Source organism: Varanus komodoensis, unplaced genomic scaffold, assembly GCF_004798865.1.
Source record: "Varanus komodoensis strain SLA01 unplaced genomic scaffold, ASM479886v1 scaffold1, whole genome shotgun sequence".
NCBI lineage: Eukaryota > Metazoa > Chordata > Lepidosauria > Squamata > Varanidae > Varanus > Varanus komodoensis.
The window spans coordinates 123,530,483-123,554,519 of NW_025335268.1; the positions used below are offsets into that span (position 1 = coordinate 123,530,483).

The window sequence follows — 24,037 nt, forward strand, 5'->3', positions numbered from 1 at the left end:
GTATGTTCTAAATACTATGTACATCAGGCAAGTGCTGATGGTCTTTTTGTGTCTATGCAACGGGGCATGGAGTGTGGGTTGGGGGGAGTGAGGGGTACCATCACTAGCAGGGACATAAGGGAATGGAGACAGAAACTATTATCATGAAGGATCAGGCAGCTGAGACTCATCACCCACTTCCACAAGTCAAGCAGGCCAATCTTCTCACATGACAGGGTCATTCAATAATGCAACACTGACTGAATGATCATAATCCATGCTCTGATTTATGGATGCGGGGGCTGGTCTTATTTACATGACAAAGACTAGGTGAGTTGGGAGCCCCTGGCTGTATGCATCTCTATCTGCCTGGGTATTCGGTTTAACACTAGGCCATGTGTGAGAGTTGGGGGGCTGTTGCAGTTAATCAAAAAAAAAAATCTTGATCACCAAGAAATTGGTCCTCTTGGCACTGGATGTGAGGACTGAGCTAGATGTTGCTACTGCCTACACTGCTTCCTAAAAGCCTACCTGACTGTGCTGATCTCAGGAAAAGTTTGTGAGAGGATCAGAACTGTGGTCCTAAGAGACTTTAACTGCCATGCTAAGACTGGCTTTGGAAGGTCCAAGTGCAGTTTTTTCTGGAGGAAAGTGATCTTCAAGATCAGCCTGGTTTCAGGCTTGGATAAAGTACTAAAATAGCCAATGCAGTTCAATATAAGTGTAAATGCAAGTTGGGGCAAAAAAAAAAAAAAATCCCAAGTACAAGTATACACTGGTGGGATTGGAGCTAGCAGTGATTAGGCAAGAAAGGAATCTTGGGGTAGTGGTGCAATGAAAATGTCAGCCCAGCGCACAGCTGCTATGAAAAAGGCAAACTCCATGCTAGGCGTGATTAGGAATGAAACAGAAAATAGAACGGACAAGATCTTACTCCCTTTATACAAATCCTTAATACAACCACACTTAGAATGTGGGCTGGGGGGGTGTTAAATAAATAAATACCAAAGAAAAACATACCAAGGGGCCTTACACAAATATTGCATATATAGTATACCCCCGTGAAGTCACAGTTAAGAGCTGACGACTTCAGTCTTTCGTGGGATTTTTCTCCGAGCGATTCCAAGCCGAACTCCTTGTGAGTAAGCCAGTGCCTCGCCATGCGGCGGCTTACTCGCAAGGAGATCGTTTCCTCCGAGTTTGGACTCGCTTGAAAAAATGATCTCTGTGCGCGCCCACCCCCCAGCCCGGCCCGGCCCGCGTCTCCCGCCCACACTGCCTTGGCCCCCGGTGCCCATCACCGGCACCAATTCACGCTTTTTCACAATTTGCAGATGCTTTAGGAACATAACCCCCATGAATTTCGGGGGACTACTGTATTACTAAATGTGGGAAATTACACAAAATTCAGTAATTATTATTACATCTACCAAATTTATGACATCACTTTTAACTTTTTATTTCTTACTTAAATTAATTCTTAATTAAAATTAACAATTATTACATAAAAATAATTTAACATGGCTATCAAGTAAAAGATAATTCACCCTATACTATATCTACAAATCCACCAACAAATTAATAATTGATAGTATATTTGTTCTGTGAAACTAACTTTTTTTTATTATGCTATTGTTTTATTTGGGAAAAAGGGGGAAAGAAAAAAAAAACATGTAACGTTTAGAATATTGTGTCCAGTTCTGGTCACCTCACCTGAATAAGGACATTACTGAGTCAGAAAAAGTACAGAGCAGGGCAAGGAAAATGATCAGGGGCTGGAGCATCTTCTCTATCAAGAGAGGCTACAACCAGTGGGACTGTTCTGCTTTAAAAAAAAGAAAAGTAAGGGAAGGTATGATATAAGTTTTTAAAATAATTCATGGAGTTGAGAAAATGGGAGGGGAAAACCTTTTTCTCCCTATCCTATAACACTTGAACCCAAGGTCATCCCATAAAGCTGAAGGGGAAGGCTTAGGACAAACAAGAGAAAGTACCTCTTCACACAATTAGCTGGACTATGGAATTCACTGCCATGGGAGCTGGTGATGGCCACCAATCTGGATGGCTTTAAAAAGGGATTGGACAGATTCATGCTTGAAGGCGCTATCAGTGACTACTAGCATTACTGGCTAAATGCTACCTCCTTCACCAGAGGTGGTATGCCTGCATATACACCAGTTGCTGAGCAGCTTGTGCAAGTGGAGGTCTTGTACCCATCCTGCTTGAGCAATCCTGTGCACAGCTGGTTTGCTACCATGTGTATGCTACTATATGTAAAATGTTAAAGTCTTGCAGATCTGCATCTCTCTCCATCCCCTCCACTTTAGTCACGGTGAGACTCTACCTTCAGGATGGCTCCTGTTGGTGGAAAGTTAGCCTCCGAGATCTAAGCAAGCCATCTAACTGGATAGCTTCTCTCTCCCTACGCCTCACCACAGGGTCAGAGATAAGATAAGGAGCTGATCTCCCTCCTCTCCTGTAACCTCTCCCTTCTCTTCCAAAATAGGGCTTGAAATCTTGGCTTCCCCTTTGATCCTCCAGCCATGGAGCTTTGCCTCCCTTTGATCCTCCAGCCCTCCTCTTCCATATATTCTTCAGAATCTGATGACTCATGGCTCTGGAAAGTTAGCAAAGAATGAATGCTAGCCCACTCACTACACTGTTTTCCATCTACAAGATTGTCCAGAAGCTACTGCTGTTACAGAACATTGTGGCCTGGTTGTTGATGGGAGCAGCAAGGAGACATTGCAACACCTTGGAATCAAAGAAGGGTGAAAGCACTGTACTGGCTGCAAATAATCTACGCAACCCAATTCAATGTCATGCTTGGTATACACAGGTTTGGGCCAAAGTACTTGAAGTGCCTCTCCTGTAATGCCTTATGACTGGCAGAAGACGCCTTGTTCATTCTGCCACCTATAGCAGAAATGAGAAACATGGTATAAAGACACAAGGTATTGCTTGTGATGCCACTCCATTTATGGAACTATATCCCTGGTGATATCAGGTTAGCCTCCACCATCCAATTATACTAAGACTTAAGTTGTTTCTATTTATTTAGTCATAAAGTTGCTTAGATGTGATCCTAGTGAGAGTTATTCCTGCTTTGTTATTGTATTATGATTTTAAGGGCATTAAATTTAAATTATTTTATTACTGTTTTGGCATTTGCTTTACTAGGTGTCCTATGGGCCAGAATTGGGCAGGATATAAAAATAGCAATACACAGTACTGTATTACACAGAAGTGTTGTATTACACAGAACAATACACAGAAGAATGATGCAAGAGAGATAAAAGCAGACAGATTCCTTCAAAGAAGGCTCCTGTGAGCAGATCCTGCAATATCACAAAGTGAAGTGAAAGCAGCTCTGAAAGCACTTGGAAGGAATAAAGCATCCAGAGTAGGTAAGATGCCAGAACTATTCCAAGCTGCAAAGACTGAATCAGTCCATATCCTAACAAAACTATGTCAACAAGTATGGAAAACAAAATAATGGCCCACAGACTGGAAATGTTCTATACACATTCCAATTCCCAAGAAAGGAGATACAAAAGAATGCAGCTACTACAGTGCCACTGCACTGATTTCCCATGCAATCAAAGTGATGCTTAGACTGATGCAACAAAGATTATTGCCTCATATAGAACAAGAAATGCCTGATATTCAAGATGGATTCGGAAAAGGAAGGGGCATTCAAGTTCATATTGCAAATATATGTTGGCTACTGGAGCTCACCAAAGAATTTCAGAAGAAAGTCAGTCCATTCTTTATGGACTACAGCAAAGCCTTTGACTGTGAGGATCAAGAGAAGCTATGGATGGTCCTGAAAGAAGTGGGGGTGTCTCAGCATCTGATTGTCCTGATGCATAATATGTAACATGGACAAGAAGTTACAGTTAGCGCAGGATACAGAGAAACAGAATGGTATCCTATAGGCAAAGGCATCAGACAAAGGTGTATTTTATCTCCCTGTCTGTTTAATCTGTATGCAGAAAGCTGACTTAGAATCAGAGAAAGCAATGAAAATTTTGCAGAAGATACATCAATAAATTTAAGATATACAAATAATACCATACTACTGGCAGAAAGCAGGAACAAATTGAAAATACTCCAAATGAAAGTGAAAGAAGAAATAGCAGGACTGCAGCTGAGTATTTAAAAAAACCAAGAATTATTACAGAAGAATTACACAAAGATTTTTACATACCTTGGCTCAGTCATCAATTCAAACAGAGACTGCAGCCAAAAAATTAGAAGAGTGAGATTTGGAAGAATAACAATGAATAACTACAAATGTAAGCATGTTTTACTGGAGACCAAGGCCAAAATAAACCACAATACTGTATTACCAATCACTATGTATGTGTATGAAAGAGGAACAGTGAAGAAAGCTCACAGGAAGAAAATTGATGCATTTGAAACACGGTGCTGGAGGAGAGCTTTGCAAATATCCTGAACCAACGGAAAGCTAAACAAGTGAGTCCTATATGAAATCAAGCTAGAACTTTCCCTGGAAGCAGAAAATTACAAACTGAAGCTGACATACTTTGGGCACATCATGAGAAGGTAAGAGAATCATGCTAAATCAAAGGCAGAAGTGGAGGAGGAAATCAACTATGAGCTGGATCAATTCCAAAAAGGAAGCCACAGCCATGAAATTAGAAAAGCTTAACAGAGCTGTCAAGGTCAGAATATTTTGGAGGGTAGTGATTCACAGGGGCATTCAAGTCAGATGCTACAGAAAAACAACAAAATAAATTTCCAGACATGAAACTCTGACTACAGGCCATAATTATCTATAAAAATGTCACCGCAACAAGCAGAATGCAAATACGTGAGTCATTAAGGAAAAAGATATATTTATGTTCAATTGTTATTCTTCTTAATGAGAATTTATTACATTCCCAGGAATAAAACAAAAGCTTTTTAATGTAACTTATACAGTAGTTATACAATCAATATGCCTAAGAAGGCAGAAAAGTTGTGATAACCTTTCAGCTAGCTACAATTCAGACAGTTCTGTCTATATCCATGTCTGTTTCATATTACATTTTTGTGACTTATTGTGTCAGGTTTATCCATTCCAAGACCTTCCTGAAGCTATTGCAAACTAAGCTCATTAGAAAATACTAGCTGTATTTTGGGTTCCATCAGAGAGCCTCTCTCTCTTTTAGTGGCATTCATCTCTTGACTTACACATTTCAATTATTTCAGCTAAATAAAGAGTTGGAGTTCTCTTACTCTATACTGCAGTTAGTGGCCTGAAGGTCAGACACATTTTCTATATGCTTTTGCCTTGGCTGAAATATTTCAAGTGCAAATATATAGAAGTTGTGAACATTTTGCTAAGTAGGAGAAGAAGACTTTAACATTTTACATATAGTAGCATACAAATAGCTTCCTAGCCAGTCTTGGTAATATCATTTATCTTTCCTTAAGGGGAAAAACAAGTTCTCTACAAGGCAACCACACACAACAGCAGACAAAGAGGAGCTGAAAGAATGGCAAGAATCCATTAACAATATATGGCATTAACAATATATGGCAGAAGAGGATTCCTGCCAAAAGTTCCTTCTGAATCAAGACTTCATGAAGGCATAGAGCCCATATATGTGATGCACAAGGACCATAAAGAACTGGTTGGTTTCCACTCTTCAAAAATTCAGAAGAAATGAAACAACTTGCCCATCAATAAGCTGACATACCAGTGCTTTGTACCATTGTTCACAAAGCTGATCTCTGTCTTTTCTTGTTTGTGACTGAGCTGAAACCACTTTTAGGACATTAAAAAATGTATGCTACCAGCTTGCCATAATGCACAGTAAGATGATTTGTCAGAACACACTCACTGGAGTCAATTGAAACTATTCTTATGAAGACACAATAGAGTTTTTGTGTATGCAGAGAAGTCAATTACACAGGTAAACTTTATGAATCTTAGTACCAATTCCCATTTTGCTCCTTACAAGAAGTAGTTCTTTTATAATGGAAGGTGAGAAAATCATTAGTTAACCTCATTCCCCATGTTAATTAGTATTTATCATATGTGCCAGCAGCAATGCATTCTGCCTCTTGATCATTGCTATAGCTAAATAAATATATAAAATATTTCCTTACTCTCCAGCATATACTTCTTGGTAATGGGTAAAGGCAGCAGTCTGATGTGACTAAGGAGGGAGCCCCAGGCATAGGCTCTGGAGAGTGTAGTTTCAGGTGGTGAAAGGGAATATGGCTGGATCATGAAGTACACAGTCAGTAAAACTAACCCCAAGGTAACCAGACCCTGCAAGAGAAGACAGACATTAGATTAATCACCCTACAGTAATCAGGCAGGTATTCAAAGTGAGAACTTTCATGATCTCAAAGAGAGTGTGCATGAAACTATTGTAACAGTGAGTGTACACACACTATTACAACAAAAACATTTACAGTGGGACGGACAACTTTTTACCCCAGTAGACTACGTGCTGGTAATTGTGGCCAGAGCTGGCAATACATGTGGGTTCTCAGCTAGACATTTCCTTATCCATCACAGACACAAACAAAGAGCTGTCTGACAGGCTACAGAGGAACAATTTTCGTAAGAAATCAGCACGTATCACTGGCAACTTGGGAGCCTGTTTGGCCAAGCACGTGTGTGGCACTGAAGGCCTCCGAAGAGTCCATGTAGCCCACAGGCTGCCCACATGCAATTTAGAAGCTGATTATCATTTTCAGTTACAAAGGAAAGATCAAAAATCCCAGATGAAGCAAAACCATAGATAAATAGTGCATAGATTTTCACATCACAATATTGTTTGTTCTGTGGCTGTGATCCAGGATACTATGTGACTAGCTCACAGGACCCTATAACATTGTAGAGCATGCTACTTTTGGAAATTCAGAGAAGATGGAGGAAGAGTCCAAAGTCTTCACCTTCAAGCACAAGCTCTCCTGTATACACCAAGAGGTTCTCAAGGCTGCAGCCTCCTTGTGTCAGTACAAAAGGAATCTTCATCAAGCGTTAATAGTATTGTATACATATAGTATACATAGTAAAACAACTAGAACATTTTATTTTATGTGGCCCTTAAGAAAAATAAACAAAAGTTAGGATTCCTTGATTTTTCTGACTTCCAAAATTCAAACCCTGGAAAACCTAGAAATATGGGACATATATCAATCTTCATCAGCATCAATGACAAATCCTTTCAGCTTCATGTACATATCCACAAGCTCAAATCATACAGGTTTATCTGTGCTAGAAGCCCTCTGCCAAGTGGCACAGACTAGACAGTGGTGATACCCACTAAAACTGGATTTTCAATCAAATATGGACCTTGTTCACACACTGCAGCCCCTAGGGTTTTCAAAAACAATGGATTTCACGAATGAGCAAGCACACTAAGTCACTCAACAGGAGCAGCTGGACAGCTCAGGCACACTCTGTCCCTGGGTAGTTTAACATAAAATCCAATTACAAATGTCTGGCTTGTCTTGTCCTGACAAGTCAGAGCTGTTTCCAGGAGAGTGTGGGTACCTCTCTTTACTCTGATCTAGTTCAAATACAATGACAACCCACAAGTTAACTATCCCATGAGTTGCTATGCATGAGCAGGCGAAAGTAAGTGCATTACATTTAAAAACACACTCACCACTCCATTTTTATCCCACAATCCACTATTGGCCCATTCATAGGTTGTGCAGCATGAACTTTGTACCAAGGGAGAATCAAAACAAAATTATTCCATTGCATGTATAGCTCCCCTTCTATCTTCTTGTGAAGAACTAAAGGTAGCTTACCCAGTTCTTCACTCTATTTTTATCTTCACAACAACCATCCTGTGAGGTAGGTTCGGCTGAGAATGAGTGACTGGCCCAAAGTCACCCAGTGAGCTTCATGGCCAAATGCAGACTAGAACCCGCGTTTCCCAGGTGCCACTCTCACCACCACACCACTCTGGTTCATTGCAGAAAGACCTCTTAACTGGTCAAAGCCCTATCAATAACCAACTGCTGGTGCTGCTGCCTCCTGACAAGTGATCACAAAAATAAAAGCTGAAATTATTCTGGATGAACAAACTATAATGAGGGAATGCTTTTCCTAAAGCATACATTCAATACATATGCTTGCCTATACAACAATGCTATAGTACAGGATCTGCAGCACATACCCATGGAAGCTTCCATGATGCCTGCAAAGCTCTCCCTTCCCCACCTACTTCAAAAGCTTTGTCTGTTTTAAGCCTTGGAAAAAGTTAGGGCTTTCTTCTGTCTCTCCCTTTCTAGCCTCTAGCCTTGCTCCAGCTCTCCTTTCTACTCCCTGCCTTCCTACTTGCCCCCAACTCCAAGCTGTGGCCTATTTCTCTCTCCAGCTCCTCTTTAGCTCGCTTTTGACTAACCGGGGGCATGCAGCAGTCATTATACATTCTCCATGAGAGCCATTTTGTAATGGTGCCCACAACCATTACTCAAATTCCCAAATGTGCCCATGTGTTCAAAAGGCTGGTGACTCTGGAATACAACATGGTTGCATGTGTTTAATAATATGGCAAATATGCAGTCAGTTTTAAGCAATCAGACTAAGCTAAGCAAACAAGAGACCAAATCTTTATGAATTCTAACATTTCTTCCAGACAACAAGCAGAATAAATAAAGTTATTATTGTGCTTGAAGCCTTTAACTAGCCTGTTATACTGTTACTGCTGGGTTTTACTCTACATGGATCTCATACTGTAGTGCACTTCTTGTAAGGATATGAGGAAACACTCACAAATGTTTTACCTTGTAAAGAAACATCAACAGAGGGTAACGCGGAGGTCCTCTTTGTGGTTCATTTTTCTCCAAGAGCTGTCTGATGAATTTCTCAATGGCCTTTTCAGACATGCCACATTGATAACCAGTCTGCCTCACCAAGTCAATGGTCTCTGAGAGTTTATCATAAATGCTGAGTTCACTGGCAGAAAGCTCCATGTTTTCTGGAGAAAAATCCTATTAGGGAAACAAAGTATTTCAGTGCCACAAGATGGTGTCATTTCCCAATGTAAGCAATCTTTATTTGTGGTATGATTATAAAGCATCAGTCTGAGGCCTGATGAGAATATGCTTTTCAAAACCAAGGGAAATTGTTCAATCTAGACAACCAAACTTCTGCATTTTAAACTTCATAAAATATAGGATTATTTTATTTATTTCAGTAAAATACATAATTGATCCTATAAAAATAGTTTGTTTACACTGAAAACAAAAGGGTAAGCACAGAAAGAACAAAGTTCTTCCTTTGCTAAGTTTCTCTTACAGTGTTTGGTGCAACTCTAATCTTTGCAGCTACCTCACAGCTGGTTTTGCACAAAATGGCAACTCACCATGGGGACAGTGGGTTATAATGGCGTGTGAGCCTGCCACACTTCCTGCAAAGTGGCTTGTTTTTCCCTCAACAAGCCACCTTTGCAACCCATGGCTTGTTATAGACTGTTGTAAGGGTTGCTGGGCCCACAACAGGTTGTCACATCACCCAAACCCAGCCAACTAACCCCATCATGAATCAAGGGAAGCAGCAAGCATGCCACTAGCCACTACAAGTTACTGCCAGTTACTCCACTAAGTACTTTGGAGCAACTGACAGTGATTCACTCCACCTTGCTCCAACAGCAACCTCTTCTGTGATCATTATGGCCTTTTTGTTCTTTAATGAACATATTTTTGTGATATCCAGAGAACCAGCCCATCCAAAGTGCCCAAGGCATCCATTGCTGTAAGCATCACAGGTTCACCACCTATTTTTAAAGTACCAGATTCATAAGCAAATGTTTTTTGTTAATTTAAAATTTAGCAGATCAGGCTGCACAAGTGCACAACCCCAACTACCTGAAAAGCAAAGCCTTGCCCTGGGAATGGCCTGGTAAGTGCCTGCTATGAAAGCAGGCAACATTCATGGACATTGACCAAACCAGGCTTCAACTATATTGCTTTGCTTTCACCTGACAGCTGTCGAACAGCAAGCTGTCAAATGACAGACAAAATCATGAGAAATATTTGCTTAAACGGTGGAATGGCGATTACATTACCCCGTAACATCCTCTATATTTCAAGTTTGGACCTCAACATGCCCCATGTGTACCCACTGAAGAGAGCAGTCAATTTTGACAGATGCCAAAAATAAATGTTCCTTTTAAAACAGTTTTTGAAAGGACTATATAGCATTTTTGGGAGGGACATACACATATTTCAAGACTTAAAGCCAGCCCCTTCTCACAGCTCCTTTTCAGAACCATTACTATGGTACCAGACACCCATAAAAAGGCCCTTGATAATACAGCTGAATGGGGTGAAGTGAATGGAGCCACACTCATGGGGGCAGCCACCAATCCAACCCATTCTGCCACCTCTAAACAGCTTTTTTAACTCTCTGGGAAATTAGCACAATTTTTCAGGGAAACAGATGTAGATTTCAAGGTTAGGAAGTAAAGAATAATACTAATTGAGTGGAAATATACACAAATGTCAAGGCTGCAAAGTAAATTGAGGAAACATAAAATCCAAGTTTTCCAGCCTTGAAATCTGTATATATTTCCTCATATCTTACTTCCTAGCCATGAAATGAGTTTATATCTCCCAGTCTCCTAGCAGAATCTATGATTTACAGTTATCAGCTCACATTCCCTTACCCATGTGATACTGAAAGGAGAAGATGTGGGCCTGGAATGAACCCTTCAGACCCCACAATAGAGCAGCAACTCCATTATGTATACATATGACCAGCACTTTTTCCAGATCTAGTGCCTAGGAGTTGTGTAGAGCACTCTAACGACTGGATTCATGGATTTAAACTAGAAAGCAAATGCATAGCAGAATTTCCTAATAAGACACAGAAGCAAGAATCTAAATCACATCTTCTTTGACCAACAGGAGCACATCTGCAGGCAAGCAATGAAATCTTTTTCCTGGTTAGAAAAATGTTTAGAGGCATTAAAAAAAGTGGTGTGGGCCCTACTCATAGTTCTGTACAAGTAAGGTATTGGGTTTCAATCTGTGAAAACTATTTTAGGAGTAACACTAAGACTTAAAACTAAGTGTGAGAGAGTGTGGGTGCATGAGCAATGATGTCCTTTCTACCATATTTACAAGTCCCTTCAAGACTATATTCTATCTCCTGTGTCCTTACTAAATGAGACTTATCTGGATTTTAAAAATATGGCTAGGGCCATTTTATTCATCTATGTAAAAGATACAATAGATCCTATAAAGCTATAATTTTGTTTTATTTCATTTAATTAAGGTTGTCAAGCTAATAAAAACCTGAGAGTTCACAAAAAAGAGCTGCCTTCACTTTCTTATAATTCTAAGCACTGCTGAAAGTACAGAAACAAATGGACTGAGAAACTGAGATTTCTATAATTGATTTGTTCAACTGTCAGTTTGTAATGCTAGACAAGTGTCCTTAAAAAACCAGGCATCAATTTTGTAGCTCCTCAACCTACATGGCAGTTTATAACATGAATATGAAGTAAAAGTATCACAAAATTCTGCAGTGTATTAAAGCTCATCAATGAGAACTGCCAGAACTCCAAACACCTCAGATAGATACAATACTAATAGCTGAGTATAACATTAAAATCCATACTGCTGTGGAAAGCCATTTGGTTGACATTCCTAAGGCACTAAATTCTAGCTCCTACTACCATTTATTGTGGCAGAGATGTAAACTCTATGACCTTCCAAATCCCTCTGCTCCTACATTTCTACTATCATAAATGAACCAGAAGTGAAAATATACTTCACTTCTTACAAAAGCTGTTTACACACCCCTAGACAAGAGGATGCCAACCACCTTTCACCAGTATAAAGGCTCATGGCAGCAACAGAACTTGACAAGCAGCAACAATGTTTTAATTTTAATCCCAGGAGCCTCCATCATTTTTATTTACAATTAGACTGCAACAAATCTCTCCTCTATTATACTTAGTAGAGCTACCAGCAAGTATTAAGTGAAAAGCACTAGCATCAAGTTTCCAAAACCAAGGTTTCAATCATGCCACATTTTAAGGAAAGCGCTTTACCAACACAGGTGATAGAGATTATGTTTAAACCTACATTTTCCAACGTGGTGGCCTCCAATGTTTTAGACCACAATTCCCATAATCTCTTTTAACCAGGTTGACAGAGGCTGACAGGAGTTGTAGTTTACAACAAGAAGAGTACCACACTGGAGAAGGCTGGCTTAAAATTATTCCTTAACAACAGAGGTATGCTTTGCCATCTGAACTATTTACTTTCTGCACAGCACATTTGTGCTAACAGCACATCTATCACTTTCTGGAAAAGACACTGAAAATCCATTAGACAGTGCAGTTGAAGCATTCATTCACCTGCATGAAATCAGTTACATAACTAAAACACTCGTCATGAATTCCTTCATGCATTATGTATCACCAGTAAGATGGTAAACATGAGGAATTTTAGTTGCAATACTCAACATTGTTTTAAATGCACTGGACTAGACAACTGGTTTACAGATATCCGCTAAAGAATCGACCATGTTGGAACATGCAAGGAAGATTACAATTTCTGGGATTTACAGTTACACCCTTATGTTCCTGGTGGTACAGGGACTTATTTTTCAATTCCATTTCTCCTCCATTCCTCGCAAATGCAGGAATCTTGTACATACCCACTCAGAAGCAAGCCCCACTGAGTTCAACAGGACTTCCTTCCAAAATTTATAACACTACGGCATTACTACTCAGTGGAGGAAACCCATGGCCACGACTGGGGCTGCCAGCAGTAACTGCTTGGACCTTTGCCATACACACCCACAGCCCCATCTCCCCCAGTGTGACGGCGGCCCACCTGGGACCGGGCGGCCCTTCTCCCTCACGCAAGATCGGCAACGCGTCCCCAGCCTTCAGGACTACCGCGCCCGCCCGCTACCGGCTTCTCCCCGCCCCAATACACCGCCTCCCTCAACGTCCCCAGCGGCCTCCTCACGCCCGTGGCCGGTTGCCTCCCGAACATAACAACGATCCTCCCGGCCGCTTCCGCCAGGCTCACCGGCTCAGGACCCGCCGGACGGGCCGCACAGCGCTGCCGAGGCGCAGGAAGGGCACATGGGACCGAGGCTGCCGCGCACGCGAGTTCAAACGGCAGAGCCCGTCGCTTCCTGCTTCCGGGTCCGCTCGGAGCCAAGCCGCGGATTCGCGGCAGCACATTCGCGGTGAAGGCTTCTTCTCCCAGCCCCAGTCAAGAAGCGTACTAAACTGATTGGACCACCTTTTATTCTGCCCCGCATTATCCCCGACACAGCCATGGATGTTTACTCGTAAGTAGGCGCCAGGTAGTCCAGTAGGGCTGATTCGCCAGGTGAGGCTGCAAACCCTACGCGCACTTAAGCGAGCGTCCCTTGTAAACACCTGCGGGATGCAGGTAAAGGCCGTGATCTTTGCCGCCTTGAGTTCTTTTATTTCCGAGTAAACCTGCATATCGGGTTGTACGAGTGACTGAGCTTGCTTTCATGGCCACCGAACTTAAGCCCATTTGCGTGGAAGAAAGTCCACTGAGTAAGGGCACAGGATTTCAGCGTTGATTGCCAGCTTCTTTCAGGCAGTGTTGCTAGATAGAAATGTCAGACAAGAAGGACATCTACACCAGTGGTTGTCAACCTTTCCACAGCTGGGGACCGGTGAAAACAGGAAAAACCCCTCGGGGACTGAAGAGGCAGAAACAAAAATCACCATACACATAATACAGTATTCTGTTTATTAGTTTCCAAACACAATACCAAAAAAATGAAAATTCTCCAAACAACCAGAAACTGAGCAACAAAAAATGCCAGCAAAAGGACAAAATACTGAAATAGGCACAGCGTGGCTCCCACCAAGCTGTCTCCCCTCCTTGGCCCCCCTGGCAGCACCGGCACATCCACAAGAACATGATGCTGAGGAAGAGGTGGTGGAGCAGAGTCAGGCCCCACACTGGCCCGCAACAAGTGGGATGTGCCCCCGCTCCACAGACCGGCATGAAATTTCCCATGGAACCTGCACCAGTCCATGGACCAGTGGTTGAAAACCACTGATCTATACAACTGGAACTTGGTTGATGACAGTTTTATCTTTACACTGAGGCAGTTAACTGTTGCAGATTAAGAAGAAACAAGCCCTTAAAAGAGGGTGCTCCTGGCATCCTATAGGGCACCTATAGAAGAAAGATGTTACGAGGTTTGTCCAATGCTTACAGTGATCATAAATGTATACTAGTGAACACTCTGTTTCTCAAAGAAGGGACTTCAAGCCTGGTCTTCTAAATCTGGCAACCCTGCACATCCTTCTCACACACCCAACCTAGTTTAGGCAATGGGCCTGAGAGGCACTTTTTCAGCAAAAGTAATTCCACCTCTCCCATCTTGGGAATTTTCATCAGATCAGATGATCTCATAAAATTGGCTTTTCTCTGAGAAAGCTTTCATCACAATAATTTGCTAGTCTTTAAATTGCCACAAGAATTTTGCACTGCTGCCTCTTACTGAGTGGGAACCTTGCCTGCTGACAATTTATAGTCCATATTTCTCCTTTCCCAATCATACCACTAACCCCATGACAATAAGAATGCTCTCCCAACTTGTTTTGAACAGCATTTTATACTTTGTGTTGCGTTCATGGAATATCTCTCATGCTGCCATGTTTTATGTGTTATTTGTACTTACTTTCTGCTGTTTTAGGTTGAGTTTTAAATGGTGCAATCTAATGGGATGCCCATAAACCCCTGAACCCAAACACTTGCAGGCACACCATCTACATGGCCTGTTGTATATCTTACATGTAAATAAAGTTTCCTAGTGAGTTGTGCTGGCTTGATAATGTATGACTCAGTGTCTGGTGTATATGGGGCTACCATCTCCTTGGATGTAACCAAGGATGTGTACACCATGTGTACACCATCCTCAGGATGGTGTGAGGCGACACTATTTCAGGAGCAGCTATACAGGCACCTTCTTAGATGGGTATAAGTAGCCATCTTTGGGGGGCAATGTTCTGTGATCATATGATGGAGACTGAGTCGGTGGCTTTGTTGGACAGCTGTAATGCTTTCAAGCATTTTAACCAGAACAGATGTAAAGATAACTGGCCTGTAATTTCCCTGATCCCTTTCAACTTACTACTAAGTGTTTCCAAAAAGGCAAGGCAGAGGAGTGTATCACACCTTTGTACTTCAGAACTTAGATCTAGAATGAAGTAGTGAGTAGTTAATAAAATGCTAAAGGCACAAAACTAACAGACTTTCAGGCTGCGTTTGCACATTAATGCTACTGCACAGCATTACATCCCATCTTGTGTCCCAGGGTTCAGACAGGCACTTGGTTTCCATGCTTCTCCATCTTACATTCAAATGGCGGCATGTCTCCCATCAGCCTCCACAGCTCAGAAGCAATCCCAGCATGCACTATTCCTGCCTGCCTTGCCTGCCTCTCCCTCATGGCCCACACACTGCCCTAGGCATGGCCACAGCCCACTGCTCCTGGGTTGGTTTGTTTTGCTGCTCAGCAAAGCAACTACCCACTCACTAGAGTAGCCCTGTTGCTCCAGAATAGCACTGCAGAGCACTCCCTGCTCTTGCCACATGCCATGCCAGTGTATTATCACACATCTCTCTTCCACTCCCTGCACATGTGTTTATACTCCAGGCACATGGCGGACATCAGCATGGGCACCTGTACCAGGGATGCAGGAATTATGTCCTGCCAGGCAGACTTTTCCAAGGGTACCCATCTGGGCATCTGCCTGGGAAAGTTTGCTGTCAGACTGCAGGGGACTGTCAGTCCTGCAGCTTGGGGCAGGGCTTCTGGGGAGTCCTGAGGATTGTCGGGGCAAGATGAGAGCAGGTCAGAGGGAGGGAGACAGAATGAGAGACACCAGTTGCTTGGGACACTCACCCCGTTGGTGGACTCCTATGTGCTGCCCGTGTGCTCCTCACATGCAGGGTAGCATCCACATGAGGAGACTGCTAGCTCCTGCAGTAGCACAAACATTGGGATCTCTTGGAGATGCCTTTTGGAATAGGTAGTGGCATACAAATATATGAATAAATACATACATAAACATGCTGCCATTTCAAAGTGCTCCTCTAACACAGGGCAACAGCAAGACAGGAGTGCCAGGCATGGTTGTCTCTGCAGTTGCTGCTGCTGGAGGGGGCACAGCGTGATGCCCCACTGCCTGCAAGATCCCATTGCCATAGCTGGGCACTGGAAAGCTGTGCACCAGCAAGGCGGAAAGCAGGCAGGCAGGCAGGCAGGCAGGCAGGCAATCACTGTACTGCTGTCAGCAACTCCATGGTTGCCAGGCAGATCTGGAGAGCAACAAGCAGGAGCATCTGTTACAGCTGCAGGTGCTCTTGCCACCAAACTCTATGGCAGAAATGCGAAAACTGCATGGAAATACGGCAACTGGATTCATAAGTCATGGCGAACAAAGGGGAAGAGTGGAAACCATACAATAAACAATTGTTTTTCTGTGTGGTTTGCAGCATGACTTGTTAAGTGCCAGCCTTTTCTCAGTGTTGATGTCCTTTGTTGTTTCCATTCACTAGCTATGTTCACTCATAATGCTAAACCAAGCTGTACAGTTTCCACACAGCATGACACCACACCTTCTGCCCTATAGTCACACATTCACATGGTAACTAATCCATAATTTCCACACTCCTCCATCTCACTCCAAGTGGCAGCACATACCCCATCATTCGCCTCAACTGGGAATCAGTCCCAGCATGCACTGCTCCTGCCTGCCCCATCCGCCTCTCCCTCATTTGACCCACATGCTCCCCTGGCCAGAGATACACATGCAGCTCTGTGAACTCTGGTGGTTGCATGTGTATCAATTTGCGGGTGTGACATTATCAAACAAAAAGAAGGTGCGTCAAGGGATAGCCTTCAGGTAGAAGCAGATGCATTGGAAGAGTCACACGCAAACACATTCATGCATTTAAAATGCATGGTCTGACAAGAACCTCTGAACTGCTGAAAGAAGCTGGAAAGAATTAGAATGGAGAAATATCCATTGGCCTTTATTCTGGACTGGAGAATGGTGGTTAAAGGAGCCCTCATCTCTGCACTGATCAATGAGGTTTGAGGTGGAAGAAAGGGAAAGGAAAATGCCATTCTTCCCCCTTTGCGCTCTCCAGACAGCTCTCCAAAATAAAGTAAAACGATCAATATGCAACATTGTATTACACATTATCCTGCATCCTTCCCTTATCAGCACATTATCAGCTAATCTTCCACCACTGCCCTCACTTGTCAATCTCATCTTTCATCGATCCCATGGCAGAACTTGTGAGAGCTACTCAGCACCATCAGCTGCAATTCTTTAGCCAGTGTTCCACCAACCTGCTTCCTTTAATGAACTGAGCATCCATTAATCTTCATACCAGTTTGGGGGCTAACATTTAAAATGCAGTATATTCATGGAGTGTTGTTGTTATCTCTGTATGTAGTCCCTGAATGCAGTTTCATTTTTGTTTAGGTAGGTTGATTAATGATCAGTGTATGGGTTTTCTTCATATTAGTACAATTTGCTTATAAGCAACTATTTTCATTAGAAAAATAATTTCAGCATTGTTGATGTTTAAGTTACTTACAAATTTAAGTTTGAATTTGGAGAAATTCAGATTGGTTAAACCTTGATATTACAGTTGATGGCTTTAAGATGGTTTGCTGCCATCTTGTGGAGTAAATTCAGTCAAGAAGAAACAACCCTAAGGCACACTCAACCGCTGCTACAAAGATCTGGTTAGGAATAGACAGAAGCAAAAAGAGCGCCACCTTCTGTACATGATGGAAAGACTTTATCAGAAATCCTTTTTGCCTACATGCAGCTGTGCAAGGACTTTGGGGGTGATGGGAAAGAGCAGCATGGCAAACAGATAAGACATTACAATTTGTAATGATTGCTTAATTGAATGTGCATCTGCATTACAACATACTGAATATGATTTCATATTAAATATTAATATGTGCTAAGGACACAATTCACTCTGAATGCCAGTAAGACACGTAACTTGGAGGATTACATGATTACAATGCAAAGCAGAGGGAATGAAGAGCTGATCTTCACCTCCATGCTCATTTCACCATGAAAAACACTTAGGCAAAAATAGATTGGCACATCAAAGAATTTCAGAAGAAGATCAGCCTGTGCTTTATAGACGACTGCAAAGCCTTTGACTATGTGGATAACAATGGCACTGAAAGAAATGGGTGCACCTCAGCACTTGATTGTCCTGATGTAACCTGCATTGCAGACAAGAAGCTACTTTTAGGACACAGTATGAAGGAACAGAATGGTTTCCTACAGGCAAAGAATCAGACAAAGGTGTATTATAGCAGTCCATATGTAGAGCATATCCTAAGGAAAGCTGGATTCTGATCAAAAGAAATTTGCAGAAGACTCATCAGTAACTTAAGATATACAGATGATCCTGTATTACTGGTAGAAAGTGGCAATGAATTGAAATGATTCCTGACAAACGTTAAAGAAGAAATTGCAAAAGCAGCACTGCAGTGAACATTAAAAAAATCATGACTACAAAAGAATTCACAACTTTCATATTAACAGTGAAAAAACTGAAGTTGGGAAAGATTTTGCACACTTTGGCTTAATCATCAATTCAGAGGGAAACTACAGCCAAGAAATTCAAAGACTGAGACTTGGAAGGGCAGCAAGGAAGGAACTGAAAAAGACCATCAAATGTAAAGACATTTCACCGGAGACCAATGCCAAGATCATCCACACTGTTTTATTCCTGATCACTGTGTATGGGTGTGAAAGCTGGACAGTGAAGAAAACTGACAGGAAGAAAATGGATGTGTTTGAAACATGGTCCTGGAGGATAGTTTTGCAGATAACCTGGAGTGATATAAAGATGGTCAAGTCGGTCCTAGATTAAATCAATCCAGAATTTTCCCTGGAAGCAAAAATGACAAAACGAGGCTGCTGTGCTTTCGGAACATCATGTGAGTCAAGACTCACTGGAGAAGACAATAATGCTACAAAACATCAAAGACAGAAGAAGAAAAGGAACAGCAAATATGAGATGAATCAATTCCATAACAGAAGGTACAGACTTCAAAAAGGCTGAGCAGGGCTGCCAAGGACAGGACATTTTGGAAGGCATTCATTCAGAGTCTCTTTAAGTCAAAGATTACTTGGTGGTAGATAACAACAACAAATAAGAATGAGACCGAGGAGCATAAGAGAAGGAGGCTAAGGCACTTTCAGATTATGTCATATCTTGGTGGTGCTAGTCTCTTTCTTTCCCTGCCTCACATAGCATCAACTCAGACCCTTCTCCAAGGTCTCATTTTCTGCCTCAGAGAGGCAGCCAGAGTGATTCTTTCTATATCAATAATAGTGGGAGATGACACCAAAACTTGGAGTCCCAACTCCACCCTTACAGTAAGTTTCCAAGCTCAGAACTGAGGCTCTGAATAATCTTAGATGTGTCTTGCAAATATATTGTTGCACTGTTATTTTTAAGGAGCACCTTGTCCCATTTCAACCTTTAGTCATGCTAGCTGGGGATGGTGGGAGCAGTGCAGCCCATGTAGAAGACACTAGAATGGACAAGACTGCCTTAGACCAACCTATAAGGCTTTTCTGAAATACCAGCCTTGTCAGAAATGAACTTCACTTAACTTTTAACTTGCTTATGTTTTTAGAATTTAAGCTGTTCAGGTACAATTGTATGTAGGTTTAGAGAGAGAAAAGTCCTAAAATTACTAGTTTGGCCCAGCCAGTTGTAGGCCTTTTTCTGCCTAATCCTACATGGGATTGCACTCTTAATTGAGGAGACCTTGTCTTTTAAAAATTAAATCTGGTTCCAACTTTTCTAGTTCAGGTTTTAAAAAATTGTAAGGTTTCAAATTTTTAGAAGTTAACAGACGATTGAATACATTTGTTAAATACATAGTATTTATTCTGCGGACACAAGGAAAATTCCAATGGCACAGGAGTGGACTTCTGTTTGCACAGTTGGTGTTCTCCCTCCTTTCCTCACTAATACTGTCTCCACCACAAATCTGCTCCAGAGGCCCCCCCTAACCCTACAGAACCCTACAGAACAGAATTTGAGAACACACAGGGGTCTGCAAAGGGCAGAGGAAATAATCTTCAATGGCAGTGAGAACACAACTCTAATATTTTAAATATTTATTCATTTGATTTATATACCACCTTTTTCTCATTTAAAGAACTCAAAGCAGCTTACATCATTCTTCTGCTCCTGTACTGAATCATATCCCCACAACAACAACCCTGTGAGGTAGGTTGGGCTGAGAGTCTGTGAGTGGCCCAAAGTCACCTGGTTGGCTCCATGGCTGAGCGGGGACTAAAATCTAAATTGCCTGAGTCTCATCCTGGCTGCCATACCATCCAAACATTCTTTCTAATAGGAACAGCTTTGCTCGCAAGGGAACATTTTGAGAAGTTCAGTATAGAGAATGCAGAACAGATCTTGAGATCTTAGAAATCTGAGTAGTATTGGTGTCCATAGTATGATGGACACCAGTGATTAGTGGAGAATCATCAAGATGGCTGCCAGTGACAAGCGGGGTCCCCCAGGGCTCTGTCCTGGGGCCGATCCTGTTTAATCTTTTCATAAATGACATGGAAGAAGGGGTGAACAGTCTGCTGATCAAATGCGCAGATGACACTAAAACTGGAGCAGTGGCCACAACTGAGGAGCAGGTACTCCAGATCCAAAAGGATCTGAACAGACTATGGAAGTGGCCAGGAGACAACAGGATGGCATTCAATGTGGATAAGTGTAAGGTCTTGCACTTGGGGCATAGGAATAGGTGTCATAAGTACAGGTTAGGGGACAAGTGGCTGGAAAGCAGCACTTGTGAAAGGGACCTCGGGGTGCTGGTTGACTGCAGGCTAAACATGAGTCAGCAGTGTGATGCAGTGCTCAATAGGGCAAATGTCACCCTTGGTTGCATAGCCAGAAGTGTGGCTTCTAGATCGAGAGAGGTATTACTACCACTCTATACGACTCTGGTGTGGCCACAACTGGAGTATTGTGCTCAGTTTTGGGCCCCTCATTACAGAAAGGATATAGCCAGGTTGGAGTCAGTGCAGCGTAGGGCCACAAGGTTGGTGGCCGGTTTGCAGGGGATGCCGTAAGAGGCGAGACTGAGGGAGATGGGTCTCTTCAGCCTGGAGAAGAGGGGACTCAGAGGGGATCTGTTGGTGACATACAGGTATGTGAGGGGGTGTCACATGGAGGTGGGTAGAGACCTGTTCTCCCCTGCAGAGGAAGGCAGGACGTGCTCCAACAGAGCAAAGCTCAGGGAACCAAGGTTCAATTTGGATGTCAGGAAGCAGGAGGTTGTTGAGGCCCCATTGGTGAGGGTGTTCAAAGATAGGCTGGACATGCACATGGTGGGCATGTCGTGAGCGGAGCCGGCTGGAGCCGGAGGTCAGACTAGATGGCCCGGGAGGCCCCTTCTGACTCGCTCTGTTTCTATGTTTCTAATTTAAAAAATAGTAATGTGAACTGACCAGTTTCTATACTATACAAGTTGGACTCTGCTACATTTCATAAAGTACAAGTACAAAATTAGATGGCCATAAAGTAGGCACAAAAACCTGCTAAATATATTTGTTTTTAACACCTTCTTGATTATTAGCAGCATTCTCTTTTCCTTTTCGGTGAGGCTGGTAACTGCAGAAGCTCCTTTTTTAACTGGTCTTCATGGATTTTCATCAACCTTACATTATAAAATGGAAATAAAATGTTTACTTTTTGCAGAAAATTTCAATTTTAAATATTTCATTTTAAAATAGCAGCTCTCTCAAACACACATTCAGTCCAAGACTATCCTTTAAAACAATTTAGCCAAATCATGGAAGGGTAGCTTCACCTTTTATAACAATCTTGTGCAAAACGAATTTCTGCACAGGAATCTAATGCATGCTCTATGTATCAGATGGCATATAAAGGATATACTCTTTTTTGTGCTTGAGAAATTCATTCCCTCCTCAAGATGTATTATCTGTAGCTATTGTAATTACTGTGTGGAAGGCAGTTGCTTGAGTGTTCTGGTTTATTGCTGTGATGACTTTCATAATAAGGCAAAACTAATGGTATCTGTTGTTTGTGTTTGCGGCACACAGAACAGTTCCAATGACTGCCTCATGTATGCACCTTCTTTGATCATGTGGAAAGTAGCCTAGTTAAACTTGTGACTGTCCACTCAAAACATATAGCTAGGACATAAACCATCACATTTCAGAGCCAGTTTTCAGTAAAACTTCACTGAACATCCACTATCTGATGAAAATGAGAATCGCCATTGCTATAGGGTTGTTTTGTTTTGTTTGTTTTGTGACATTTATTTTTTTATTCCTGACATAGTTGTGATATAAATTCATATATCTAATCTTATATCTCCCATTCTACAAGATGGTATATTGATGTCCACAGCTGGGACCAGTTGCTCACCTGGCTAATTTCACCATGGATTCAGTCACGTTGTGACCGGAAGCAGCACTGCACTCATAAAATGGGAGTCCATGCTCCTAGCACAAAACATGAGAGACCACAATGACATAAACCAGGCATATCTTTGATAAACTTTGGGAACTTCTGTTGCTATACTCAGCCATGGAAACAATTTTCAAGTGCTGATCTGGAAGCTGCAAATATACACACTGAACTGCATTATCCAACATCTCTATTCTTGTTTTAGAGAAGGACTACAGCAGGGGGATTTTGCCTTCTGTGGGTTATTCATCACCAAAAGACATTCAAGTGGTCTCATTAACAACAAATATTTTGAATGCAAATCAAGACTTTCCAATGAATCCTTGAAGGCGGAGAAGAAATTTAGAAAATGTAATCACTGATTTATTCTTAGAACTAGCATAAAATGAATTTTCTCATCCCATATTAGTCCAAGTCTCATGTATTTCAGTAGGTGTGCTCTAAGTAGTGCTAATACTGGATACAGTCCAGTATATTCAAGACTGCAATTTCCCAGTGGTATTTCTATTTCATTGCTATTTATGCAGGGGCAGCCACCTCTACTCATAAATTTGCCGATTTCAATCAAGATTGCATGTATATGGCAACAACTTTGCTGAGTGCAGAAGTTTTAGTATTTCTCTGCCCTTGACCCAAATGTAAATTGCTAGAATCCCTTTTCCTATACTGCCTTCTCTCTTCTTTTGACTTTAAGTACCTATCCTGGGCTACATCAGAGGGAAGCTGCCACAACTCGTTCTAACTGAAGTTTGGTGAGTTAAAACCTGGTATAAGTAAGACAGTGATGTAAAGAAAGGACAATTTAAATGAAAAGAAAGGAGGCACCAATCATCAACATAGCAGGCAATGTACAGATGCTTGCAGAAATCTTCACACCTCCTTTGACTTTCCCCAACTTTGTTTTGCTACAAACTAGAAATGAAATAGATTTAATTGGCTTTGTTGCTACTTAATGTACACAAGGTAAACAACACCATGAAGGTGCAAAATATTTTTACTGTGGCACAAAAGTTAAGTAAACAAACACTAGCACTTCCCCCTTGCTATGGCATGCCTAAATAAGTTTGAGTCCAGCTCACAGCTTCCAGAAGTCACATACTGCAATGTAAATTGTTGAATGGAATCTACTTGTGTGTAATTCCATTGCCACGTGACCTCAGATTAAATACCCTTTTTTCTGAAAGGCACCAGATTTTATTGGAGAACATATCTGGACAAACGGAATCATGAAGACCAAGAACATTTTCAATTGTTACTGTTGTTAGAAACATAGAATGAGTCAGAAGGGGCCTCCTGGGCCATCTAGTCTGACCCCCAAAACAACTCAGGTATAAAGTTGTGCATAGCACTAATCAAGGGAAGGTTATTTTTTAAAATCTCAAACAATGAACATCCCCCAGAGCACTGTTAAATCCATTATTATAAAATGGAAAGAATATGTCTCAACCATGACTCTTCCTACAGAAGGCCACCACCAAAACTCAGTGACCAGTTAAGGGGGGGAATAGTGAGAAAAGCAACCCAGTGGCCGATGGTA

The 24,037-nt window shown here is 41.9% G+C and overlaps 1 protein-coding gene across 3 annotated transcripts in view; it reads right to left on the bottom strand.

Moving 5' to 3' along the window:
• LOC123030225 (ras-related protein Rab-44-like) overlaps nt 1–24,037 on the bottom strand; it is a 68,906-nt gene that overhangs the window by 23,654 nt on the left and 21,215 nt on the right. For all 3 annotated transcript variants that reach the window (XR_006416064.1, XM_044443974.1, XM_044443989.1), the window contains 2 exons: nt 8,746–8,952; nt 6,100–6,265 (listed from right to left, as the gene is read on the bottom strand). Coding sequence is in view for 2 of the 3 variants with exons in the window: in XM_044443974.1 (XP_044299909.1) it covers nt 6,100–6,265; nt 8,746–8,952 (373 nt within the window). In the remaining variant the exon portion in view is untranslated. The remainder of the gene's footprint in view (nt 1–6,099; nt 6,266–8,745; nt 8,953–24,037) is intronic.